The sequence below is a fragment of the Paroedura picta genome, chromosome 2 (genome assembly GCF_049243985.1).
Source record: "Paroedura picta isolate Pp20150507F chromosome 2, Ppicta_v3.0, whole genome shotgun sequence".
Classification (NCBI taxonomy): domain Eukaryota; kingdom Metazoa; phylum Chordata; class Lepidosauria; order Squamata; family Gekkonidae; genus Paroedura; species Paroedura picta.
Genome location: NC_135370.1, coordinates 176397107 through 176424929, shown reverse-complemented (window position 1 = coordinate 176424929; position 27823 = coordinate 176397107). Strand labels below are relative to the sequence as shown.

At 49.1% G+C, this 27823-nt stretch overlaps 1 protein-coding gene across 2 annotated transcripts in view; it reads left to right on the top strand.

Moving 5' to 3' along the window:
• The window catches only part of RHOJ (ras homolog family member J), a 60114-nt gene extending 33961 nt beyond the window's left edge, over nucleotides 1–26153 (top strand). Inside the window, exons 2-5 of one of the 2 annotated variants that reach the window (XM_077323909.1) lie at nucleotides 15902–15960; nucleotides 18851–19015; nucleotides 20173–20268; nucleotides 23027–26148. In XM_077323909.1, the coding sequence (XP_077180024.1) occupies nucleotides 15902–15960; nucleotides 18851–19015; nucleotides 20173–20268; nucleotides 23027–23173 (467 nt within the window). In that variant the 3' untranslated portion in view covers nucleotides 23174–26148. Of the gene's footprint in view, nucleotides 1–15901; nucleotides 15961–18850; nucleotides 19016–20172; nucleotides 20269–23026 lie in introns of both variants that reach the window. The other variant, XM_077323910.1, reaches the window with a different exon arrangement.
• Nucleotides 26154–27823: the final 1670 nt, after the last annotated feature.

The window sequence follows — 27823 nt, the reverse complement described above, 5'->3', positions numbered from 1 at the left end:
TGCAGGACAAACCTATTAAGGCATTGAATGAGAAAGTTCATCTTGGCAGGAACCGTACGTGACCCCTTCTGCATCCCCCATGGAAACGTTCTTAATTTATGCAACCTGACAACATTTTAAGATGCAGGAAAGTGGCACATGTTCTAGGAAGCTTCAGCCGACCCTTCCTGGAGACCTTCCTGCAACCCCAAAAACCCTTTGCACTTTGCAATATAGATTTATGGTTCGTTGTCTGAAGCTACAAAGCACTAGAATGCCATAAGGAAAGAGAAGGATCTTTTGGAGTGATTTGCAAGAGACTAACAGAGCTCTTTCTTGGGAAATGTCATTGTTTTGCCCAGGCCACTTGTCTCTCCCATTTTAAAAAGCAGAGTGCAGGGGGTTGGACTAGATGACCCTGGAGGTCCCTTCCAACTCTATGATTTTGATTCTATATGCGTCTCTATTACCAAATAGCTTTTCAATAGCTTGTGCATTCCTCTTGCTTTTTTTGGGGGGGGGTTCTATTCCACTCGAGCTTTCCTCCCTCTAGTGGCCACTGCCATATTACACCAGTTTCTGTCCAGCATACCTCCCTGCAGATTAAACTGCAGGTGTTTATGCCGGACGTAAACCTATGTAATATCAAATCAGCCATGAGAGGGCACAAAACGCTTGCAGAACAAAAGGAGATAACCCAAAGCAACATAAACAAGCAAGCCAGCGGAATGATTTTGCAGAAAAGCCCAAAGTCTGTTTAAAAAGAAATGGGGAGTACTTCTCCCAAGCCACAGGTAGACTCATCACGGATTCCAGCAGCCAAGGAAGGAAAATGTCAGAACCGTACGTGACCCCTTGTGCATCGCTCAAGAAAACGTGCTTAATTTATACAACCTCTAAGCGCCGGCTTTTCTTGGCCCGGAATTTGTTCCCCTTTAGTGCAGAATGTGCACAGCCTCAATTACAGCTGCATAGCAAGGACTGCGTCTTGGGCTCCGTCCATCTCTCTTTCAGGCTTTATCAATATAGCTGGGGGGGAGGCAGACAGATTGAGAGCTCAGCAGGTTTTCCCCACTAACAAAGCTGTCTGGAGGGATGCCCACAGTAAGGAGGTGGCCAGACGGATCACTCTGATAGATCTGAAGCTAAAAGGAGAATGGATTAGTTCTCTGTCTTTCTGCAGCGGGTTTGTCAGGTTCAAAGCCCTCGGGCGTACGTGCAGTGCTGGAAAAACAGGAACTCTGGAGTCGCCGCTGATTTCAGGCTTAAACGTAAGGATGACGTGCAACGTTTAGTTGGGAAATTAAGAGTCTGATTAGGGTTTGGCCAATAAAGGTATCTTGAATCTTGAGTCTGATTAGTGTCTAGTTTCCCCTTGTTTTGCCAAAGTGGTTGGACCAGCCTTTCTCAACTTTTTGACCACTGAGAAACCCCTGAAACATCCTTCAGGCTTTGAGAAACCCCAGAAGTGGTGCGATCGTGCAGAATAGGGTTGGGAAGCAGAGCTGTGGACATGCCCACCTGGGGCTCCTCCCCTTCCCACCCCCTCCTGGCCCATCATTGGCCACTTTGCAGGGTTGACATGCCCATATATGGCCATATCGCCCGATAAATGTTTAATACATTTAAAATATATATATGAAAAAATAATTAAATCCCACCCATTTGGAAACCTTTCCATGGCTTCCAAGAAACCCCAGGGTTTCACAAAACCCTGAGTGAGAAACCCCAGGTTAGACCCAATTTTACAAAGAAATGGGCGTACCGGTGGTCATCAAATTGAGCAGGTCAAATGGTTCAAATACTTAGGAATCACCTTCCAACATAATTTGCACTGGACCAAACATAGAAATAGGATTATTTTGCAGGCTAACTGTTCCATTACCCATCTAAACCGTTTTTTCTTCCTCAAAGGTAATCAGTTTGTCCCAGCTGCCTGTTGTGTGTTTGACTCAAAAATTCTTCCCCAAATTTTATACCACATCCCTCTGTGGATCTCAGCTTTTAACAAAAACTTGGAAAGGTTACAGTCTGCCTTTTTCCGGCAGATATTGGGAACTCCAAATTGTGTCCCTCACTCCTCCTTATGTCTAGAAATTGACCATAATCTTCTCAAAACTAAGGCCTGGATTTCTACCTTCAAATATTGGCTAAAACTGCATTTTAGGGTTCGATCAGATAGCCTATTGGCCTGTTTAGTGAGAGACTCTTTTACATTTAAATGGTTCTCTACCATCCTGACTACACTCCAACAAATTGGCATTGACTACAATTACATCTTATCTCTGAATGAATCTTCCATTATGCGCCAAATTAAACAAAGGCTCCTCGATCAGGAATTCCAAAAAGTCCATCCTACTGTCCCGGCAATTTGCTCTCCCCGTGCTCTTGGTCTCCAAGTGAAGCACGGGATAATGCCGGCTTATTTCTATAACTTGGCAAATCCCCTTTATCGCAGAGCGTTTTCGCTTGCTCGGCTCAACGCCTTTCCATCCAAAGTATTACAAGGGAGATTTGCTAAGATTCCTTTCCAAAATAGACTATGTCCCTGTGAATTAAACACTCCTGACACCATGCAACATATCTTACTGGACTGTCCCTTGTTTATTGTCCAGCGAAGGCATGTTATACCTCTTATACCCAAATGGAGAAATCATTCAAAATCTGCCAATTTTTGTTGAGTGATAAGGATGCCAATGTCACCCTGAATTTTTGTCTTCGGCTGAATTTTTGTCTTCGGCTGAAGTTTTGTCTTCAGTTTTTAAACTTAAACTGCTTGACGTATCCTGACTATCTCTGTTCATTTTGCTAATCTGCTTTATGCCAATCAAGCTACTGCGTATTGTACAAAGCGATGAGAGGGTAAATCAGGATTTCGATAGTACCTCTTCAAACAGCATGTGAGAGAATCTTCATTTATTTTATTTTATTCTTAAATTTACAGACTGCCCTGTCCGTGAACACACCACGAGACAGCAAGTCTGAGAGAAGTGGCATATAAATCAAATTATAAATAAATAATTTACAAAAAACAGGCTCGGAGCAGTTTACAGCCTATCAATAATCATAGCTGCTTTTCAAACTTTTGACGGCAGAGAAACCCGGGAACTATTTTTCGGGCTTCGAGGAACACCGGAATGGGTGCCTTACTCCTTCAGAGAAGTGGGTGCAGAAGTAAGATGCGGGAGACAGCTGGTCCTTCAAGCAATCATTTCCCATTTCCATTGTAGAGAGAGAAACGAGGCCTGGAGAGCAACAGGGGAGGTGGGCTTCAGTGATGTCAGCGGCCATCTAGACCAGGGGCAGTCAACCTGTGGTCCTCCAGATGTCCATGGACTACAAATCCCATGAGCCCCTGCCAGCAAATGCTGGCAGGGAGCTCATGGGAATTGTAGTCCATGAATATCTGGAGGACCACAGGTTGACTACCCCTGATCTAGACTTTTGGGAAAGTCCAAGTAGCCCCTGGGGAGCTCTTGCAGAACCCTAGGTTTCCCCGGAAACCTTGGTTGGGAATCTCTAATCTAGCGGATAACTGATTTTATCTGCTGCAGAGATGCCCTCACCTGGGTAGGTAGCTTGATCTTGTCTTTTATTCTTTTAACCCCCACCCCACCCCCCAGTGCTTTGCTTCTCTCTTGCCTATTTAAACTCTTGCCCGGAAAAGCAACCCCGAACGTCACCCCCAAAATCTCAAGCATTTCAAACTGCAACGTTGACCATGCTAGCCGATGCCGATGAATGTGAAATGAGGCGTTCAAGAGAGGAAGCAGGGCACAGCTCAAAAAAGACTTCTCGTAAAGAGGCTGCATAATTCATTCTGTCTCTCTCTTTCTCGCAAACCGCAAGATTTAATACATCCGTGCAGCTTCCTCAAGTCGCACCAGATCTTTATTGCGGCCGAAGAGGTTGGCTTGTTTTGGGGGTTTCCCTGCTGTGCTGCGGCTACTTCTCACTGGGGGAGATAGTTGCCAAATTTCATTCAAAGGGTGTGATTCATTCCCAGCTCTAGAACCGTAGAATCATAGAGTTGGAAGGGACCTCCTGGGTCATCTAGTCCAACCCCCTGCACCATGCAGGATACCGACAACCCTATTGCTCATCCACTGTCACCTGCCATCCCCTTGAACCTTCACAGAATCAGCCTCTCCGTCAGATGGCTCTCCAGCCTCTGTTTAAAAATTGCCAAAGATGGAGAACCCACCACTTCCCGAGGAAGAAGAAGAAGAAGAAGAGTTGGTTCTTATATGCCGCTTTTCCCTAGCCGAAGGAGGCTCAAAGCGGCTTACAATCATCTTCCCATTCCTCTCCCCACAACAGGCACCCTGTGAGGTGGGTGAGGCTGAGAGAGCCCTGATATCACTGCTCGGTCAGAACAGCTTTATCAGTACCGTGGCGAGCCCAAGGTCACCCAGCTGGTTGCATGTGGAGGAGCGCAGAATCAAACCCAGCATGCCAGATTAGAAGTCCGCACTCCTAACCACTACACCAAACTGTTCCACTGAGAAACCACTCTAACTATCAGGAACTTCTTCCGGATGTTTAGATGGAATTTCTTTTGAATTACTGTGGTGTTACAACTATGCTAACAGTGACAACAGCCCACCCCCAATATCCACACACCCCATCTCCTGCTGGTGGTTGGTAGAGTTGCTTAATGAATAAATAACTCTCTTCAAAACTCAAACACTTTTGAAAGATACTGGAGGAGATTCTTTGAAAACATCGGGACGCTCCTAAACTAACGATGCTCTATACACATCTCCTCCGAGGCCCCCTGTAGGATATTCTTCATATCCTTTTGAATCATGGACACGACAGATCCTGCAGATTCCAGCACTGGCAAGTAGGGGCGTGCGCTTCCGGACTACTATGGTCAAAACATCTCTGAAGCAGGGTTGCTTTGGAGATAAATCAACCGGACACAGTCCGGAGCATAAAATCCGACGGGGAGACAGAGTTGAAGCGGCTGTCTGAATCATGAGCTTCGGATAGCCTCGGTGGCCGGACGCCCGTCTGGAGCAACGTTCCTCTTGCGAGGCCTACCCTAAAGGGAGGAGAGTGAGAACGAGAGCCCCACACTGGCCCGCTCTCTGCCCTTGGCTGCTGCTGCCATTCACTCCCTCCCTCACCTGCAGCTGGTCCCCCGACTCCCTGAGTCTCTGCTCACCCGCTGGAGGGGTGCACAAGCAGCAGCCTCCATGGTTGCCACCACCGCTGAGCACCTTGAGAGTAAGTGTGCCACGAAGAGGAGCATCCTGCCGTCCTGCCAGGCATCGAGGCATGTCACCCTGCTGCTCGGCCGAGGCTGAGCAGGAGTAGGAGCTGCACCAGCCCGGGAAGGCAGCTGCACCAGCTCACTTGCCCTGGAGCCAGAGAGGGTGAGCTTCAAGGAGCGGGAGCTGGGCCCTTGCTTTTCCTGCTCCCCAAAGCAACCTCCAAGCCCACCATGGCAGCACGGCTTTGGCCTGCTCAGCAGAGCGGGAAGGGGCGAGAGGCTTTAATGGGTGAAGCGTTTCGGAGACGGTCAAAGCACTCCGGCCGAAGCTTCGGCCAAGCTTATACCAGTTCGAAGAGGATTCACCCAAGGCAGTTAGTTGGGGGTGTCCTGCATAGTGCAGGGGGTTAGGCTAGATGACTGTGGAGGTCCCTTCCAACTCTATGATTCTTTGAATATAAAACTCAAGACCGGCGCCTGGTCTCAGCTGGCAAAGTGAACCGTCAAGAAGTGCTTTCGCAGAAAACTCCAGGCCTACAGCTGGCTCGGTCTGCTGTTCTGCCCGACAACTAGAAAACCCTGATTAAGTCGTCCCCACCCCCGCCATGCTTTCCCATTCAATTCCAAACCATATGCTCAAAATCAGTACACAGAAAATAATGCCCCATCTGTTGAATCTTAAGTATACACTTAGAAGGGGAAAAGGAGTTCTGCAGGGAGAAAAGATTAGTAGGCCTCGACAATCTTTTAGAGCAGTCAGGGAGTTGTTGAATCCTGCCCCTCTCCCCAAAATTTGAAATTGGGCTGCCTAAAAGGAAAATAATTACAAGCCGGGCACTAGTCCCTAGATTTTTGTTGTTGTTGTTGTTGTTGTTAGGTGCAAAGTCGTGTCCGACCCATCGCGACCCCATGGACAATGATCCTCCAGGCCTTCCTGTCCTCTACCATTCCCCGGAGTCCGTTTAAGTTTGCACCGACTGCTTCAGTGACTCCATCCAGCCACCACATTCTCTGTCATTGTCCCCTTCTTCTTTTGCCCACAATCCCTAGATTTTTAGAGAAGCCGAATTCTCTTCCACTCCCACGGCTTCCAAAGCCCGTCAAAATCATGGCACGGCCTCCATTCGCTAGGCAATGCTGTTCCTTTGGCTCCTTTAGAGGAGCACGGACACCTCGGAATATGATTTTCTCATTCGGAAAACATAAAAGATCACTTTTTCCTGGCTTCTCTTTCTCTGACTGATAGAACCGAGGGAGGGGTGTGTAAACGCTGCCCTTTTATAGTCCTTAAAAGAAAGGCTCCCTTTTTGACGGAATGTCCCTCTCTTTTGAGGAGTTAAGGAGGTGCAAAACAATTTCCCCTCGCGAAGACGTACCTTTAATAAGCCGATGAAAGCCCAAGAAGAAAAAGAAAGAAAGAAAGAAAGAAAAAGAAAGAAAGAAAGAAAGAAAGAAAGAAAGAAAGAAAGAAAGAAAGAAAGAAAGAAAGAAAGAAAGAAAGAAAGAAAGAAAGAAAGAAAGAAAGAAACCTGGGGCACCAGTCTCTATAGTATCTTATAGTCTGTGTTTTTCTCTTCTCTGTTATTTTCCAAAATCTTTAATACAAGTTTTATTGTAAATGAGAAGAAGAAACGGCTGCTGGAAATAAAGGAACAAAGCCTTCATTCTTGCTTCCCGTACTTTGCTGCAACAAAGGGAAGGTGGAACAGGGACCCTCAGTAATGGGTTTAAAAGACGTGGAGAATGATATCGGTTCAATATCAGGGGGGGGGGTTCAGTCAGAGTCATTCAGCAGTGGGAGGGGCTGCCTAAGGAGGTGGGGAGCTCCCCCTCACTGTTGGTCTTCAAGCAGGGGCTGGACAGGTCCTTCTCCTGGATGCTTGAGGCTGATCCTGTATTGAGCAGGGGGTGGGACTAGATGGCCTGGATGGCCCCTTCCCACTCTAGGGTTCTAGGAGTCTAGTTCAACAGTGGAAGGGGCTGCCTAAGGAGGTGGGGAGGTGGAGAGCTCCCCCTTACTGGTGGTCTTCAAGCAGCGGCTGGACAGATCCTTCTCCTGGATGCTGGAGGCTGATCCTGCATTGAGCAGGGGGTGGGACTAGATGGCCTGGATGGCCCCTTCCCACTCTAGGATTCTAGGAGTCTAGTTCAGCAGGGGAAGGGGCTGCCTAAGGAGGTGGGGAGTTCCCCCTCACTGGCCGTCTTCAAGCAGCGGCTGGACAGATCCTTGTCCTGGATGCTTGAGGCTGATCCTGCCTTGAGCAGGGGGTGGGACTAGATGTCCTGGATGGCCCCTTCCCACTCTAGGATTCCAGGAGTCTAGTTCAGCAGTGGAAGGGGCTGCCTAAGGAGGTGGGGAGGTGGAGAGCTCCCCCTTACTGGTGGTCTTCAAGCAGCGGCTGGACAGATCCTTCTCCTGGCTGCTGGAGGCTGATCCTGCCTTGAGCAGGGTGTGGGACTAGATGGCCTTCATGGCCCCTTCCCACTCGAGAATTCTAGGAGTCTAGTTCAGCAGGGGTAGGGGCTGCCTAAGGAGATAGTGAGTCTTCCCTCTAGACCTCATGGCTAAGAGCCACTCACAGACCTCTTGTCCGTAAGGTTGAGTCCCGCTTGGGCAGCCTAACCTAACCAACCTCACAGGCTCGTTGCAAGAACAGAAGGGAAAACCTTGTACGGAACTCAGAGCTACTTGGAGGAAGGGCATGTGCAAAATGTGCCAAGTAAGATAGAGAGATCTGTCCAATCTTTCGTGGCCAGAGTCAACTAGTTGTTGTGGATCTGCCAGACCTTGGGACGGAGACATTCCCCTCTTACTGTGTCCTACCTCTGAAGATGTGAGTCACAACAACTGGCAAAACACCAAGAACTTTGTTTGTTTATTTATGTTTATACTTATATACCACCGCTCTCGAGTGTCTCGCAGCGGTATACAAAGTCAATAAAATATAATAAATTCCCCTAAAATACCCAATACAAATTAGCATAGCAAATTAATAGCATAACAAGATGGCGAAGAATAAAATGCCAGCCAATCCCCCGTTCAGCATAGGTCGATAACTCTCTCTCTCTCTCTCTCTCTCTCTCTCTCTCTCTCTCTCTCTGTCTCTCTCTCTGTCTCTCTCTCTCTCTGTCTCTCTGTCTCTCTCTCTCTCTCTCTTTCTCTCTGTCACTCTCTCTCTCTCTCTGGGTGCAAGGAACCTGGTTGATCTCAATTTAGAGATCCTCAGGTGGTAACACTGGATACTGCTCTGGCCTCAGCCTACGCCTGGTGGAAGACTTCATCTACCAAACCACACCCACACAACCTGGGAAACCTACAATAAATAGGCTTTATTCTTGGTCACATGACACAACTGGATTTTGTCAATCTTTTTAATGCTGCTGGTTCAGAAGTGGTCTCAGGAAGACCGCTAAGGCAGGGGTAGTCAACCTGTGGTCCTCCAGATGTCCATGGACTACAATTCCCATGAATTGTTGGCAGGGGCAAACACTGGCAGGGGCTCATGGGAATTGTAGTCCATGAACATCTGGAGGACCACAGGTTGACTACCCGTGCGCGAAGGCATCTGATCCAACTTTAATTCCCATGGCTTGAGCACCACAAGGCTCTTAAAGAGTTAAGGGACATCTTTAGGAATGTGTTTATTTAAAGAAGGTGCTAGTTATAGGAAGGGGGAACTGTGTCAGCTTAAAAATAACTCTCCTCATCCATTCTATGCATTTCTGATGGGAACATTTCAGATCCAGAATAATCCACACGGAGGGGTGTGGTGTCAGAGGTCTTGTTTCTGTTAGTTACGAGGAGAGTGACCAAGTTCCTCCCGGCCAATGAGGAAGGGAAGAAGAAGAAGAAATGGGTTCTGTACCGTGCTTTTCACTACCTGGAGGAGTCTCAAAGCAGTTTAGGAGTGCGGACCTCTAATCTGGCATGCTAGGTTCGATTCTGCGCTCCCCCACATGCAGCCAGCTGGGTGACCTTGGGCTCCCCACGACACAAATAAAACTGTTCTGACCGAGCAGTGATATCAGGGCTCTCTCAGCCTCACCCACCTCACAGGGTGTCTGTTGTGGGGAGAGGAAAGGGAAGGCAACTGTAAGCCGCTTTCAGCCTCCTTCGGGTTGAGAAAAGCGGCATATAAGAACCAACTCTTCTTCTTATTACGATCGTCCCACCTTCGTCTCCCCACAACAAGCACCCTGTGAGGTGGGTGAGGCCGAGAGAGCCCTGATATTACTGAAGAAGAAGAAGAAGAGTTGGTTCTTATATGCCGCTTTTCTCTACCCGAAGGAGTCTCAAAGCGGCTTCTAGTCGCCTTCCCTTTCTTCTCCCCACAACAGACACCCTGTGGGGTGGGTGAGGCTGAGAGAGCCCTGATATCACTGCTCAGTCAGAACAGCTTTATCAGTGCTGTGGAGAGCCCAAGGTCACCCAGCTGGTTTCTCCAGAGGAACTGTTTTCTGTAGCCTGGGGATGAGCTGTAATTCCGGGGGCTTTCCAGGCCCCACCTGGACGCTGGCTTCCCTAGGAGAAGACACACTGCAGCCTCTGCTTAATAGCTATTAAGAAAAGAGAAGAGCTGGGTAGAGGAATGTACTTCACGACCCAAAGGAGATTCAAACTGGCTTCCAATTGCCTTCCCTTCCTCTCCCCAGGAAAGACATCCTTTGAAGTAGGTGGGGTTGAGAGAGCCCCAAGAGAACTGCAACTGGCCCAAGGTCATTCAGCTGGTTGCATGGGGAGGAGCAGGGGGGAATCTGCTCCCCATCTGTCCTCGCTTCCCCTAGTTGAGTCCTAGCTGAGTGCCTATCAAATCAAACAGGATCAAGTCCCGATTCAAACTGGTAGCCGTGTTGTTCTAAAGTAGCACAATACAATCAGAGTCCAGTAGCACCTTGAAGACCAACAAAGATTTATTCAAGGCGTGAGCTTTCGAGTGCAAGGAAGAGTGCTTGCACTCGAAAGCTCATGCCTTGAATAAATCTTTGTTGTTCTTCAAAGTGCTACTGGACTCTGATTTTATTAGGAACAAGCCCAGCTCTCCTGATTAGAGACCGCCACTGTTGACCGCTACCCCACACTGGCTTTCTTATAGGTCACACTGGTCAGTCCAGAGCCTTATGCTTCATTTTAGACTAAGCAATCCCAAGCAGAGTCGTGCCCTTCGAAGACCATCGACCTCAGTGACCTCAGAAAGGCACAACGCTGCTTAGGACACCACTGTCCTCAAATGCCAACTGTGCTGATCACCTTGTGTTCGACCTGGACAGAAAAATTCCATTTAGGCAAGGGAAACTGGCTTCTTCTCTCCATCTGGAGGTGCATTTTGATGACAAAGCTCCCACGATGCACCTCTCTCCTCCCTCCCAGCTGCTCTGTCTTTTCCACTCACATAGACATCTTTCTCCTTAAAGCACCCGGTTCTCCGGAGGAGAGGGGGGGAACCTACCGAGAGGCAAGCACCAGAGTTGAGGGATCGCAACAGCTAACCCTTCCCTCTTCGGTGAGAACACCATAAGTAGCTGCTCAGCCTGGTGATGGAACGTCTCCGAAAACCCGGTCAAAGAAAACACTCAGTTGGACGTGGGCATATAAATCTAGCGCTTGTCAATCAGCGCTGTCCCAGGCATTTAACACATTGTTCCGGAGGTTGTGAGAGGCCTGTTGTCCTATTTATCTTCCTGGCTTCGCTTCCCTTCCCCAGTTGAAAGCACAGATTTGTTGAGCATTGAATTCCTATTACCAGCCTGTCAACCTCCAGCCGATAAGAGTTAGGAAGAATCTTTCCCCTCCAGTCGGGCTGTTCATTAACTGTCTCTCGCAGGGCTTTGTGTATCTTTATTGAGGCTGGCTGGTATTGGCCATTGATTTAATAAATAGCGTGGATCCGTTGTCGGCAACTAGCTTTGCCGGGAAGCCATTTTTGAGGCAGTGACAGGGTCAATCAATCCCTTTCCTCCCAGTGTCTCCTTATTACATTGGCCGGCTCGCAAATGGCCCCTTCCCTTGACTTCCCCCTCACAGCTGTGATTTCTCGCCTTCCTCTTGGTAGGTTTGAGGTCCCCAACGATGTCAATGCTGCATTATGGAGTGAGACGCCCATGCTCCATTTGAAATGTCCAGTTGTTGCCACAAACATAAGGATGTAAGAGAAGCCGTGTTGGATCAGGCCAATGGCCCATCCAGTCCAACCCTCTGTGTCACACAGTGGCCCAAACCCAGAGGACATCAGGAGGTCCCCCAGCAGGGGTAGAACTCCAGAAACCCATGGCCCCCAAGCACCAAAAACACCAAAAACCTCTACCCTCAAAATATGGATGTAAGAGAAACCATGTTGGATCAGGCCAGTGGGTCATCCCGTCCAACCCTCTGTGTCTCACAGTGGCCCAAACCCAGGGGCCATCAGGTGGTCCACCATAAGAACTTAAAAGAATCCATGTTAGATCATACCAGTGGCCCATCCAGTCCTACACTCTGGATCACACTGTGGCCCAAACCCAGGGGCCATCAAGGGGTCCACCTTAAGAACATAAGAGAAGCCATATTGGATCAAGCCGTTGGCCCATTCAGGCCAACTCTCTGTGTCACCCACTGGCCCAAACCCAGGGGCCATCAGGTGGTCCACCATAAGAACTTAAAAGAAGCCGTGTTAGATCATACCAGTGGCCCATCCAGTCCTACACTCTGTATCACACTGTGGCCCAAACCCAGGGGCCATCAAGCGGTCCACCTTAAGAACATAAGAGAAGCCATATTGGATCAAGCCGTTGGCCCATCCAGGCCAACTCTCTGTGTCACCCACTGGCCCAAACCCAGGGGCCATCAGGTGGTCCACCATAAGAACTTAAAAGAAGCCGTGTTAGATCATACCAGTGGCCCATCCAGTCCTACACTCTGTATCACACTGTGGCCCAAACCCAGGGGCCATCAAGCGGTCCACCTTAAGAACATAAGAGAAGCCATATTGGATCAAGCCGTTGGCCCATCCAGGCCAACTCTCTGTGTCACCCACTGGCCCAAACCCAGGGGCCATCAGGAGGTCCACCATAAGAATGTAAGAGAAGCCATGTTGGATCCAAGAATATGGAACAGTGTAATATAAACCAAGCATAATTATCCAACGGTACAACTAAGAAGACTCAGTATTGGCTAGGAGGTGGGTGGTGCTCCCTGCGTCTGGAACACCAGGTGGAAGAGCACGACACAAATATGGGGGAAATAAAACGTCAATGGCTGAGCGACAGGAGACATTGACAGATCCAGCGGCCGTCTTGCTCAGTCCCAAAGAAGCAACCGTCATTGCCAGGATCTCCTCAAGACAGCGGCTTCTGACGCAGGACCAGAGCCTCCCCCTGGGAACGAAGAAACAAGGAGGAAGGGGGAACTGAGAGCAGGGCTGCAAGAAAGCCAGACAGAACCCAAACACTCCCAGCAGGGAAGAGCTGTGCAGCAGTTATGGGCTCCAAGGCCAAGGATATCCCCTCTGGGGGGGGTCCCTTCCTGACCCTGCAGAGCTGCCTTAGATCTCCGGCTGCCCAGACACAACCAGCCACCTGCAAAGTTTGTGCCTGTGGAATAACAAAGGAGCTATTCTTGTTCTAGATAGATAGATAGATAGATAGATAGATAGATAGATAGATAGATAGATAGATAGATAGATAGATAGATAGATAGATAGACAGACAGACAGACAGACAGACAGACAGACAGACAGACAGACAGACAGATAGATGGGAAGGTAGGTAGGTAGGTAGATAGATAGATATTCAATGCTAATACAGTTTTTCATATACATGAAGAATCAACCCTAACGGTGTCTAGATCATTTCCGTTTCCAATATCTTCTTCAGTGGTTAAGTCCTAAAGTTTTCACTATTATTACAAAAATCTTCTATTGGAGGCATATGTATTTTGCAGTAATTCATTGTTTCATTGTCTAAATTGACGTTTTATGATTAATAATAAGGCATCGACATTCATTTGTACATTTTGAATTTAGGACTCAACCACTGAAGAAGGTATTGAAAACAGAAATCATCTAGAAGCCGTTATGGTTGATTCTTCATGTATATTAAAAAATTGTATTAGAATTGCATATATTTCTGTTAGTATTCTATTGTGAACCTTCCTTTTTTTGCGTTGGAATAACAAAGGAACAGCTAGAAGAAGAAGAAGAAGAAGAAGAAGAAGAAGAAGAAGAAGAAGAAGAAGAAGAAGAAGAAGAAGAAGAAGAAGAAGAAGAAGAAGAAGAAGAAGAAGAAAGAGTTGGTTCTTATATGCTGCTTTTCCCTACCCGAAGGAGTCTCAAAGTGGCTTACAGTCGCCTTCCCTTTCCTCTCCCCACAACAGACACCCTGTGAGGGAGGTGAGGCTGAGAGAGCCCTGATATTACTGAAGAAGAGTTGGTTCTTATATGCTGCTTTTCCCTACCCGAAGGAGGCTCAAAGCGGCTTACAGTCGCCTTCCCATTCCTCTCCCCACAACAGACACCCTGTGAGGCAGGGGAGGCTGAGAGAGCCCTGAGATTACTGAAGAAGAAGAAGAGTTGGTTTTTATATGGTGCTATTCTCGACCCGAAGGAGGCTCAAAGCGGCTTACACCAAACAAAGGAAGAACAAGTCAACAGCGCTAGCCTTAAGAGAGCATAGCTGATCTCCCTTTGATTGGCCAGCACCCTGCCCCACCACTGGCACCCGGACATCGCCTCAACCTTTGCTGTCTATTATAAATGTCAGACTGTCTCTAAGGATATTCTCATTAAGCAGGGAGAGGTTTTTACATAATCCTGCTGCGAACTAAGGGCATTTTTTAAATGTTGTATTATTAAAACATTGCTTCAGGGCAGAACCATGGGACTGTTTGGGACGGCCCACAGAGGAAGAGAAGGGTCAACACAGAGGTCAGCTAAGAGAGCACTTACAGAACTGCTCACTCAGAACAGCTCTAAGGGCACTGTGACTGGCCCAAGGTCACTGCAAATGGAGGAGGAGTGGGGAATCAAACCCAAATTAGAGGCCACTGCTCATAACCATGACACCAAGCTGGATGCAATAATGGGATGAACCATCAGTCCAATGCCGCAGAGATACTGTGTTAAGCATCGATGTGGGACTATGGTCCAAGTATGGGATGAGACGTTGTAGATTCCGGTTCCCCACTTGGCCATGAATCCCAATATTCATGATGGATGGCCGCCCTGACTCTCCCCCAGAAGCATTAGCCAGCTGCCTGGAAGCAGTGACGAGATGGCTCAAGCAGAGTCGTCTGAAGCTCAATCCTTCAAAGACGGAGGTCCTGTGGCTGGGTAGGAAGGGCCCATGTGAGGAAGCGCGCCTGCCTACCCTGGATGGCGTGCAGCTCTCTACAGCTCACTCCGCCAGGAACCTAGGCGTGATTCTGGATACTTCCCTCACAATGGAGGCCCAGATCACAAAGGTAGCGCGGCTGGCATTCTACCATCTCCGCCAAGCCAAACTACTAGCGCCCTACCTGGCCCCGGAACACCTAGCCACAGTGATCCATGCGACGGTCACCTCTAGACTGGACTTTTGTAACTCGCTCTACGCAGGCCTGCCCTTAGCCCTGACCCGGAAACTACAACTAGTTCAAAATGCAGCAGCCAGGATCCTCACGGCAACACCGTGGAGGTCCCATATCCGGCCTATTCTCCATCAGCTGCAATGGCTACCAGTTGAATTCCGGATCAGACTAAAGGTCCTGGTAATTACCTTCAAGGCCATACGCGGTCAGGGCCCAGTGTACCTGAGGGACCGCCTCCCCGCCTATGCCCCCAAAAGAGCTCTACGCTCTACTGCCTCCAATCAGCTAAGGATCCCTGGCCCTAAAGAAGTCCGTCTGGTCTCGACCAGGGCCAGAGCATTCTCTGTTCTGGCCCCTACCTGGTGGAACGAGCTCCCAGAGGAGATCAGGGCCCTGACGGAGCTTAAACAGTTCCGCAGGGCCTGCAAAAAGGAGCTCCTCCACCAGGCATTTGGCCGAGACCAGATGTAATCTACAGCGACCAAGGGCCCCTGCTCCCCCCCACACCCCCTCAGAATTCAATCAATAAACCACCTCCCTCAGAATCCCATCAACAAGCCTTGGACCTGTTTGTATTATGATTGTTTATTGTTATACTGTGTTGTGTTTGGTTGCAATTGTTGGTTATTGATGTACATGTTCTACAGACTGTTTTATGTATGGTTCTCTGTTATAATGTAAACCGCCCTGAGCCTCCGGGGAGGGCGGTATAGAAGTATGATAAATAAAATAAATAAAAATAAATAAAAATAACAGACTGGAGACTCTGCAGAATGCAGATTGACTGCAGACAACAGCTAACTAGATAGTTAGCTCTCTCTCTCTCTCTCTCTCTCTCTCTCTCTCTCTCTCTCTCTCTCTCTCTCTCTCTCTCTCTCAATCGTGCCTACCTCACAGGGATGTTGTAAGGATATGGAGGACCCTGTGCCCCTTTCTGAGCACCATAGAGGCAGGATGAAATTAAAAAATGCAGCCAAGATCAGTTATTGCAGCAGTTTATAGATGGCCAACAAATGGGGGCAAACCTGGTCCAAAACAAGTTCTCTTGGGGTTCTTGCATTAATAATGGCCAGGGGGAGGGGGGACAAGCATCCAAGGTGTCCCTAGATATATTCTGGCTTGGATTTCCCACCTGCCTGACACCTTCTCCAATTTTCATGTTACAGTTACCGTGACGGTTGGAGGGCAGCAACATTTGCTTGGACTGTACGACACAGCTGGGCAGGTAATGTTGATTCAGTTGATTTGTATTTAACCTTTGTTTCATTGCCGGTTTTTCATACTGTCGTTCAGTCCCCTGCGTTCGAAATCACGGCCCCTGCTTCCTCACTTCCCTCGCGCCCCACAGCTTTTCCTCGCCACTAAAAAAGGTACCAGGATGGTCAGACAAATGCTGCCCCAGAAGAATTTCTACTGTAAAAGATAAGCTGACCATTACTGAAATGGTTCATCTGTTCCCCATCGCCCGTGTCTCAAAAGAACCACATTAGTGGAACATGGCTCAGTGGCAGAGCCTCTGCTTGGCATGCAGAAGGTCCCAGGTTCAATCCCCAGCATCTCCAGTGAAAAGGACCAGACAGAAGGTGATGGGACATGGGGTCATAGCTCAGTGGCAGAGCCTCTGCTTGGCATGCAGAAGGTCCCAAGTTCAATCTCCAGTTAAAAAGGACCAGGCAGAAGGTGATGGGACATAAGGCCATAGCTCAGTGGCAGAGCCTCTGCTTGGCATGCAGAAGGTCCCAAGTTCAATCTCCAGTTAAAAAGGACCAGGCAGAAGGTGATGGGACATAAGGCCATAGCTCAGTGGCAGAGCCTCTGCTTGGCATGCAGAAGGTCCCAAGTTCAATCCCCAGTTAAAAAGGACCAGGCAGAAGGTGATGGGACATAAGGCCATAGTTCAGTAGCAGAGCCTCTGCTTGGCATGCAGAAGGTCCCAGGTTCAATCCCCAGCATCTCCAGTTAAAAAGGACCAGGCGGAAGGTGATGGGACATGGGGCCATAGCTCAGTAGCAGAGCCTCTGCTTGGCATGCAGAAGGTCCCAAGTTCAATCCCCAGCATCTCCAGTTAAAAGGGACCAGGCGGAAGGTGATGGGACATGGGGCTATAGCTCAGCGGCAGAGCCTCTGCTTGGCATGCAGAAGGTCCCAGGTTCAATCCTGGGCACCTCCAGAGTGGGTGATGAGAAATGTTTCTGGCTGAGATCCGGGAAAACTGCTGTCTGCCTCAATTGGCAATACTGAATGTGAATTGACGGCTGGTCTAGTTCAGTGTCAGGCAGCTAGGGAAGGGCCATTCAGTCCCCAGCCATTCCAGTTAAGAGGATCACGTGGGTGATGGGAAAGACCCTGGACAGCTGCTGAGAGTCTGAGGCAACAACACTGCTCTTGATGGACCAGTGTTCGGATACAGCATGTGCGCTCCCACGAGGGCACATACCCCTGGACGAGGCAGCTTATCCTAGTAGTGCTTGGTGCATGTGCTACAGGCCCCACGGTTCCAGGGGCCTTGTGGACAGGAGTGATTTAAGGATTTGCCAGGCCCTAGCAGAGAACAATTGGGGTGAAGTGGCCTCCCGCAATGGAAAGGGGTGTCACTCCCAGTTTCCTTAAAGAGGGGAAAGGAGGGAGAAGAGAGGCTACAGCCCTGAGGATAAGCCAGCCCTGCTCATGGGGGCTGTAGGACTGGGGGGACCATCACACTGAGACAGTTGTAGTTGTGAGTTTCTTGCATGGTGCACAGGGTTGGACTAGATGACCCCAGGGGTCCCTTCCACCTCTGTGATTCCATGAATTGGAAGAAGCTGTCAGTGGCTTCCAAAGTTCCAACTATCATCGGTAAGTGTGTCCCGCTGTAAAAGCACCAATTGTGCTCTGTTAAGGCCCGGAAAATCCTTACACCAGGGCTGCCTCTGGACTACGTTACAGCAAAGGGGCTGCCTCAATGTAGTAGTAGGTTGACCAAACAGTCCATGTTTCCATGCTGGGTCTGACATCCTGAACGGTGCCTCAAGCTTCACCTTTCTAACCAGAAAAGGCTCCGATATTTGAAGGGGGTAGGATGGGCGGGGGGGGGGGGGGGGAGTTCCAAATCTTATCCAGGTGTCTACTGCCATCTTGTGGATGTTCTGAGAGCTCTCGTTGGAAACAAAATGACATGAAAAGAAGGAAGATCAAGGGGAGGCAATGTTTTTCAGGCAAGCCTCAACATACCGTGGAAGCTAAGCAGGGTCGGTGTTGGGAAGAGAGACCACCAAGGCAGGCTTTGCAGAGGAAGGGCTTGGCCAACCACCTCTGCTTATCACTTACTTTGAAAGCCCCTTCCTGGGGCTACCATAAGTCTTGGATGGGAGACCACCAAAAAGGCTCTGCAGAGGAAGGCCGTGGCCAACTACCTCTTACTTACCTCAAAGAAGAGTTTGTTTTTATATCCCATTTTTCACTACCCAAAGAAGTCTCAACAGACACCCTGTTAGTTGGGGCTGAGAGAGCCCTAAGAGAACTGCTATATCAGGACAGCTCTAACAGGACTGTGACTAGCCCAAGGGCACCCGGCTGGCTGCACGTGGAGGAGTAGGGAATCAAACCCGGCTCTCCCGATTAGGGGCTGCTCTTAACCGCTACACCAAGCCTGCTCTTGAGCGCCCCCTTGCTGAGATTGCCATACATTTTGGATGGAAGACCACCAAGGCGGTCTCTGAAGAGGAAGGCTCTTTCCCACCAGCTCTGCTTCTCACTTACCTTGAAGAATAAGAAGAGTTGTTTTTTTTAATACACCTGAGGGAGTCTCAAAGCAGCTTAGCCACAATGTATAGGTGGAGCACTCTGTCTTAGGCAGTAATGCTCTGTCTTCTTGGTGCTTGGAGGGCCCATGCCCCCACTAGAAGACCTTCTGATGGCCCTTGGGTTTCGGCCACTGTGAGGCACAGAGTCTTGGACTGGATGGGCCACTGGCCTGATCCAACATGGCTTCTCTTCAGTTTTTATGGTGGCAGGGACGAGCCTTAGGAATCAATTCCAACCCCCTCGAGATTTGAAATAAATAGATTCCTTCAATTTTCTCCGCATTTCACTATTGTCCCACCCCCCTAATTTATATCCTTCCCCTTCTTTGGCAGGAGGACTACAACCAGCTGCGGCCCCTCTCCTACCCCAACACAGACGTCTTCCTAATCTGCTTCTCTGTCGTGAACCCCGCCTCGTACCACAACGTCCAGGAAGAATGGGTGCCAGAACTGAAAGGGTGCATGCCTCAAGTGCCTTACGTCCTGATCGGAACGCAGGTGAATGAACGGCGGGGAAGGGGCAGTAGAGAAGCTGCTGGAGGCCATGGGAGTTTGCAAACCTTCCCTTGGAATCATAGAGCTGGACAGGACCTCCGGGTCATCTAGTCCAACCCCTGCAGAATATTCATTCATTCATTCATTCATTCATTCATTCATTCATTCATTCATTCATTTTGTTGTATTTATATACCGTCCTTCCCTCCGGGCAGTTTACATGAAACAAGGAACGATACAGGTAGAATCATAGAATCATAGCATCAAAGAGCTGGAAGGGACCTCCTGGGCCATCTAGTCCAACCCCCTGCACTATGCACTCCATTTTTAATAACTATGTGGCGATAACAATAACATTAACCTAGTAATAACAATAACAACATTATAGAACGGTGGACCATTGTGAAGAGCGTTGAATTCAACTCATACTGAGGCCCAGTGGGTGGGGCGAAGTTGTAGTGGTTGTTGTGGGAGGGAGGCTTGGGGGCCGATGGGAGGCGGTGGTTTAGGTCTGCCTCAACCAAATGCCTGGCGGAAGAGCTCCCTGTTTGAGGTCCATCAGGGCCCTGATCTCCTCTGGGAGCTTGTTCCACCAGTTGGGGCCAGGACGGAGAAAGCTCCGGCCCTGGTAAAGGTCTAGCGGGCTTCCTTGGAGCCAGACACCACCAGGAGGTTGGAAGTCCTAGAGTGCAAAGCTCTTTGTGGGGTGGAGGCAGAAAGGTGATCCCTCAGGTATACTGGGCCCTGACCGCATGCGGCCTTAAAAGATGATAACCAAAACCTTAAGCCTGATCTGGAATTCGACCGGAAGCCAGGACAGCTGCTGGAAGATGGCCTGGATGTGAGACCTTCGAGGTGTTGCTGGGAGGACCCTGGCAGCTGCGTTCTGGACCAGTTTGTAGTTTCTGGGTCAAGGATAAGGGCAGGCCACCATAGAGAGAGTTGCAGAAGTCTAGCCTGGAGGTGACCGTCACGTGGATCACTGTGGCTAGGAGTTCCAGGGCCAAGTAGGACACTAGTAGTTAGGCTTGGTGAAGGTGATAGAATGCCAGCCATGCTACCATCGTGATCTGAGATGCTGTAGGTCCTTTCCAACTCTCTAATTCTATGTCTGCTCTGAGACTGCAAAGAAAGACGCGTGCCTCTGTTGGTTTTTTTAGATTGACCTCCGTGACGACCCCAAAACCTTGACTCGGCTACTTTACATGAAGGAGAAGCCCTTAACCTATGAGCATGGCCTCAAGCTGGCCAAAGAGGTATGGTGGTAGAGCTCCCTTTCTCGACCTTTTTTACCACTGAGAAATCCCTGAAACATTCTTTGGGCTTGGAGAAACCCCAGAAGTGATGTGGTCGTGTAGAATAGGGTCAGGAAGCCTAACTGGGTACATGCCCACTTCTTCCAGGCTGTACGTTTGCTGTATGTTTCTCCCTTGTTCTCACTACATGACATTTCCGCTTAATTCCTTCCTGCATTGGTGGACATGTCCTTTTTAACACTTCCACCCTAGTTCAGTTCTCTGCAGTCTACATCCTATTGCATTGGCTTAGTAGATGTCTTCTCTCCCCATTGATTGTCCCAGCTTGCTATTGAGATGTTTGATTAATATGGAAGTCTTTGCCCAGCCATAAAAGAAAGAATCATAGAATAATAGAGTTGGAAGGTACCTCTCGGGTCATCTAGTCCAACCCGCTGCCCTATGCAGGACACTCCCAACCCTATCGCCCATCCACTGTAGCCTGCCACCCCTTTGGACTGTCACAGAATCAGCCTCTCTGCCAGATGGTTCTCCAGCCTCTGTTTAAAAATCTCCAATGATGGTGGACCCACCACCTCCCGAGGAAGCCTGTTCCACTGAGGAACCACTCTAACTGCCAGGAACTTCATCCGGATGTTTAGACGGAATTTAGAATCATAAATCACAGAGTTGGAAGGGACCTCCTGGGTCATCTAGTCCAACCCCTTGCACTGTGAAGGACACTCACAATCCTTTCACTCATCCACTGTCACCTGTCACCCCCTTGAGCCTTCACAGAATCAGCCTCTCCGTCAGATGGCTCTCCAGCCTCTGATTAAAATCTCCAAAGATGGAGAACCCACCACCTCCCGAGGAAGCCTGTTCCACCGAGGAACCACTCTGTCAGGAACTTCTTCCGGAGGTTTAGATGGAATTTAGAATCATAGAGTTGGAAGGGACCATCTGGGTCATCTAGTTCAACCCTGTGCAGTATGCAGGACACCGACAACCCTCTCGCTCATCCACTGTCACCTGCCACCCCCTTGAACCTTCACAGAATGATACTGAGTGCTGTAAGCTCACCTCCCAAGAAGCACATTGCAAAAAAAGGTGGACTTACATTTATTCAAGCAGATCTGGTTCACGGTTGGGTTGCGGTCAAAAGGAGAGAGAGAGAAACCTAATCTAAAGAAGAGTTTTGCTGTCACAAATGACCAGTTTGTCTAGCATTATGTGTGCGGGAGTATGAGGGAATTGTCCCTACAGGAAAAATCTGCAGAGACACAGTTCTCCATGGAGGGCCATGTGGAGAGAGGGAGAGGAGAAACAGAAGAGAGGGCAGTTCCCAGGGTGAGACATAGAATCATAGACTCATAGAGTTGGAAAGGGCCACACAGGCCATCTAGTCCAACCTCCTGCTCAACTCAGGATCAGCCCAGAGCATCCTAAAGCATCCAAGAAAAATGTGTATCCAACCTTTGCTTGAAGACTGCCAGTGAGGGGGAGCTCACCACCTCCTTAGGCAGCCTATTCCACTGCTGAACTACTCTGACTGTGAACAATTTTTTTCCTGATATCTAGCCTATATCGTTATACTTGTAGTTTAAACCCATTACTGCGTGTCCTTTCCTCTGCAGCCAATGGGAACAGCATCCTGCCCTCCTCCAAGTGACAACCTTTCAAATACTTAAAGAGGGCTATCATGTCCCCTCTCAACCTCCTTTTCTCCAGGCTGAACATTCCCAAGTCCTTCAACCTATCTTCATAGGGCTTGGTCCCTTGGCCCCAGATCATCCTCGTCGCTCTCCTCTGTACCCTTTCAATTTTAGGTATCCCTAAAAGAGAGGTATCCCATTCAGGTATTCAAGAAGATAACACCTATCAACATTTAGGGTGACGTAGCGTACACACCCAGGATGCAGGCATGCTGAGTTACTCACTGTGACACTCATATTATGTAGTGCACCTTTGAGTCTCAGTGAGAAAGTCCGGCTAGGAATAACAAAGATAAGTCAATTAAAAATAAAACAGGCTCCCACCTTCGACATCTCCGGATGTTTCCCTACCTAACATTAGCATTCCTAGTACCATGAAAGGTGTTATCCGGGGCCATGGTGCTCACGGGCACCAGGTTGGGGACCCCTGAGTTAACGGCATAATCTTTATCCATGGTTCCTCTATATATTTGTGAAACAGCCTGGGGGTGGAATGTGTCCGGCTGTCCGAGTGGGAATAGGGCCTGCCCATACGGCTCCCGCCCTCCCTCCCTGGACGCTAGCTACGTTCCTCTCAGACGCGCCAGAGACAGAGAGAGATACACAGAGCCCTGCCAGACTGAACACGAGCCCTCTTCCCCTCCTATCTCTCCTGCTGCGAGGGAGGCAGAGAGAGACACAGAGAGAGCTGCCCCAAGCTGCTGACAGAGATGTCCCTCCCTGCTGCGATGGAGGGAGAGACAGACAGACAGAGAGAGCTGCCCCAACCTGCACACCAGCCCTGCATCCCTCCTAAAAACCAGCCCTGATTACCTGCTATGCCTCCTGTTGCGAGGCACACCGAGAGACACATAGCGTGAGGGAGAGGGAAAGAGAGAGACACAGAGAGAGATTTGCAACTCATGGTGTCCCTTAGGTCCTAGTGCCCATTGCATTCCTGCTTGCAATGGGCTTTCTTGCTAGTATAACATAAGCCAAGTGTACTTTCCACGGAGAACAAAACCATAGAAATACTGTACACTGCTCACCCCGATTCATGCCTGCTTTCCTCCCTGCCATTCCAGATCGGGGCCCAGTGCTACCTGGAGTGCTCGGCGTTGACCCAGAAGGGCCTGAAGGCCGTCTTTGACGAGGCGATCCTCACGATCTTCAACCCCAAGAAAAAGAAGCCACAGTGTGCCCAGTGCTGCAGCTCCTGCAAGGTTCTATGATACCGCCTGGAACTCTTCGCCATGTGCTAGCATCCAACTAAAGCATTCCCAGGGGAAGGAGGGACATGACCAGAAAGGGGCCCTGTGTTGTGGCGGCTTCTCCCAGCCTGTGATTCCTCAGTCCTGCAACCTCTTAAGTCTACTTGCTTTCTTAACCGCCGCGGAACTGTATGGACAAGGTAGTCGGGCCTTGTTAACACGGTAGTTTTCTCTGTGTGACGCAGCAGAAGAAGAGAACACCTCGGTTTCTTTGGCCTTGATCGGCTATGGAAGGAAAACAATTCCATGATCCTGCGACATAACCAAGTGACCTTGGGTTTGTTTATTTGCGGCCTTTGAGACGGAAGGACCAATTGGCCACACCAGCAAGAATATGCAATAAACACTGAAAGTGAATGCAATTAGAACATGTTTCTTGGGGAATTGACAGGCATAAGGTCCAGGGGAAATGTAGGAAGGTTGTTTGAGAGCCAGTTTGTTTGACAGCCATACCTGGCCAGCTGGGTAAGATTCCCCACTCCTCCACATGAAGCCAGATGGGTGACCTTGGGCTAGTCACAGCCCTGATAGTATTGTTCTCACAGAGCTGTTCTGTCAGGGCTCTCTCAGCCTCACCTCCCTCACAGGGTGTCTGTTGTGGGGAGAGGAAGGGAAGGTGATTGTAAGCTGCTTTGAGACTGGGTAGTGAAAAGTGGGGTATAAAAAACAACTCTCCTTTTTCTTCTTGAATTCAGATGGTTTCCATTTTCTAACAATTTGCTTAGCCAAGAATGAGAATAGCCTGTCTTGCAATTTGTCTTCCTTTTGTATAGTCAACATATTCCAAATAGAATATAAGAAGAGCCCTGCTGGATCAGACCAGGGGTCCATCTAGTCCAGCCTCCTGCCTCACACAGGGGCCAGCCAGTTCCTCTGGAGGGCCAGCAACAGGGCAGAGAGGCCAAGGCCTTCCTAAGAACATCAGGAGAGCCCTGCTGGGTCAGACCAGTGGTCCATCTAGTCCAGCCTCCTGCCTCACACAGGGGCCAGCCAGTTCCTCTGGAGGGCCAGCAACAGGGCAGAGAGGCCGAGGCCTTCCTAAGGACATCAGAAGAGCCCTGCTAGGTCAGACCAAGGGTCCATCCAGTCCAGCCTCCTGCCTCACACAGGGGCCAGCCAGTCCCTCTGGAGGGCCAGCAACAGGGCAGAGAGGCCGAGGCCTTCCTAAGGACATCAGGAGAGCTCTGCTGGGTCAGACCAGGGGTCCATCCAGTCCAGCCTCCTGCCTCACACAGGGGCCAGCCAGTCCCTCTGGAGGGCCAGCAACAGGGCAGAGAGGCCGAGGCCTTCATGAGAACATCAGAAGAGCCCTGCTGGGTCAGACCAGGGGTCCATCCAGTCCAGCCTCCTGCCTCACACAGGGGCCAGCCAGTTCCTCTGGAGGGCCAGCAACAGGGCAGAGAGGCTGAGGCCTTCCTAAGAACATCAGGAGAGCCCTGCTGGATCAGACCAGGGGTCCATCCAGTCCAGCATCCTGTCTCCTGCCACTAGGATTTATAGACTGACTGACTTCAAACGTGGAGGTTACCTTCAGTCACCAGGGCTAGTAGCCACTGATAGATTTATCCTCTATGAATCTCTCTAATCCCCCTTTCAAGCTACTTATTCCTGTGGCCATCACAATGTCTTCCCACAGCAAATTCCACATTTTAATCTCTGTGTAAAGTAGTATTTCCTTTTGCCTGCCCTGAACCTACTGCCCGTCAACTTCACTGGAAGCCCTCGAGTTCTAGTATTTGGGGAGTGGGAGAAAAAGTTTGTCATCTCTCTCCACCCCAGCCATAAAACAGATTATGTCCCCTCCCCGACCCTAGCCTTCTCTTTTCTAAGCTGAAAATGCCCAGACTGTTCCGCCTTTCCTCATAGGGAGGGTGCACCAGCCCCCTAATCGTCTCAGTTACCCTCCTCTGTGCTTTTCCACCTCTGCAATGTCCTTTTTGAGCTGCAGGGACCAGAACTGTATACAACGTTCCAGATGAGACTGCACCAGAGCTCTATACAGGGCATTACAATATTGGTTATTCTATTCTCCATCCCTTTCCAAATAAACCCTAACAACATTTGGGGCAGGGTTCGAGCTTGCCTGGGTTCTGAAAAAGGGAGCTTTGACTCATGAACGCTCCTCCCCTGCCACCAGTTTTGCTAATCTCAGAATCGTAGAGTTGGAAGGGACCTCCAAGGTCATCTAGTCCAACCCCCTGCACTATGCAGGACGCTCACAACTACCTGCCCACCCACAATGATGCCAATACCATGCCCAAGTGATTCCTCCACCAACAATCTCCAGAATCCAGCCTGGCCTGGAGGAAATACACCTACCATCCCACAGTGCTGATCGGCAATTCCCTGGGTATGCGAAGAAGGGCCACAAGAGGGTCTTTTGGTTACTCCTGGACTTGGGCTCTTTTCCACTGCTGTGGACAGACTGACACGGCAACCCATCTTGATCGGATAATCCCTGAGACAAGAGTTCTCAACCCAACTGTGAAGAAACCATGAGCTTCCTGCTCCAACCCAATCGCTTTAGACTTTGAAATATGCCTTATTTACGAATGTCTTCTACCAACTGTGCCATTTAAAACATTAAAAAAAGAAAAGATCAGCCATTTGAACCGTTTGCCTGATTTTTAAATAACGGTGGTTTTCTTTTGCTCAACTGCAGCTTCTTTGTCTGGAAGGTCACAAAGGAAAACATCAGGACTTATTCTGACCTTCCCTTCCCTCCACCTTCCCTACCCTCCACCAGCCTGGTGTCATGGTTAGGAGCAGCAGCTTCTAATCTGGCGAGCTGGGTTTGATTCCCCACTCCTCCACATGCAGCCAGCGGGGTGACCTTCGGCAAGTCATAGCCCTGAGAAAAAGAAGAAGAGTTGGTTCTTATATGCCACTTTTCTCAACCTGAAGGAGGCTCAAAGCGACTTACAGTGACCTTCCCATTCCGCTCCCCACAACAGACACCCTGTGGGGTGGGTGAGGCTGAGAGAGCCCTGAGATTACTGAAGAAGGTTGGTTCTTATATGCCGCTTTTCTCTACCCGAAGGAGGCTCAAAGTGGCTTACAGTCACCTTCCCTTTCCTCTCCCTATAACAGACACCCTGTGGGGTGGGTGAGGCTGAGAGAGCTCTGATATCACTGCTCGGTCAGAACAACTTTATCAGTGCTGTGTTGAGCCCAAGGTCACCCAGCTGGCTGCATGTGGGGGAGCGCAGATTAAAACCAGGCCCGCCAGATTAGAAGTCCACACTCCTAACCCCTACACCAAGCTGGCCATGTGCAGGTACAGATCCTGAGTGTGTCCACAGTGGCCTTTGGGCTTGGTCGTGGAGGATCAGGATTTTCACGGATGCTTTTACATGGGAAGGGAGAGTTTTTCCTCCAGGATACTTGTTTTAATGTGGGATTAAGGTTTTTTTGTGGGGGGGGGGTTAATGAAACCTGCCACGTGACAGCTTGTTCATTAGCAGTGGGCAATAAATCTATGTAACAACAGCAGCGAGGAAAAGGAAGAGGAAGTAGAAGAAGAAGAAGAAGAAGAAGAAGAAGAAGAAGAAGAAGAAGAAGAAGAAGAAGAAGAAGAAGAAGAAATCTCTGCAGGTATTCTCCATCACATAACATAACAACAGCAGCGAGAAAAAGGAAGAGGAAGAGGAAGAAGAAGAAGAAGAAGAAGAGGAAGAGGAAGAGGAAGAGGAAGAGGAAGAGGAAGAGGAAGAGGAAGAAGAGGAAGAAGAAGAAGAAATCTCTGCAGGTATTCTCCATCACATAACATAACAACAGCAGCGAGAAAAAGGAAGAGGAAGAAGAAGAAGAAGAAGAGAAAGAGGAAGAGGAAGAGGAAGAAGAGGAAGAAGAGGAAGAAGAAGAAGAAGAGGAAGAAGAAGAAGAAGAAGAAGAAGAAGAAGAAGAAGAAGAAGAAGAAGAAGAAGAAGAAGAAGAAGAAGAAATCTCTGCAGGTATTCTCCATCACATAACATAACAACAGCAGCGAGAAAAAGGAAGAGGAAGAAGAAGAAGAAGAAGAGAAAGAGGAAGAGGAAGAGGAAGAAGAGGAAGAAGAGGAAGAAGAAGAAGAAGAAGAAGAAGAAGAAGAAGAAGAAGAAGAAGAAGAAGAAGAAGAAGAAGAAGAAGAAGAAGAAGAAGAAGAAATCTCTGCAGGTATTCTCCATCACATAACATAACAACAGCAGCGAGAAAAAGGAAGAGGAAGAAGAAGAAGAAGAAGAGGAAGAGGAAGAGGAAGAGGAAGAAGAGGAAGAAGAGGAAGAAGAGGAAGAAGAGGAAGAAGAAGAAGAAGAGGAAGAAGAAGAAGAAGAAGAAGAAGAAGAAGAAGAAGAAGAAGAAGAAGAAGAAGAAGAAGAAGAAGAAGAAGAAGAAGAAGAAATCTCTGCAGGTATTCTCCATCACATAACATAACAACAGCAGCGAGAAAAAGGAAGAGGAAGAAGAAGAAGAAGAAGAGGAAGAGGAAGAGGAAGAGGAAGAAGAGGAAGAAGAGGAAGAAGAGGAAGAAGAAGAAGAAGAAGAAGAAGAAGACATCTCTGCAGGTATTCTCCATCACCCATCCATCGTGGGTCCAGCCAAGGGCCTGACAGGAACGCTGCCTTGCATTTC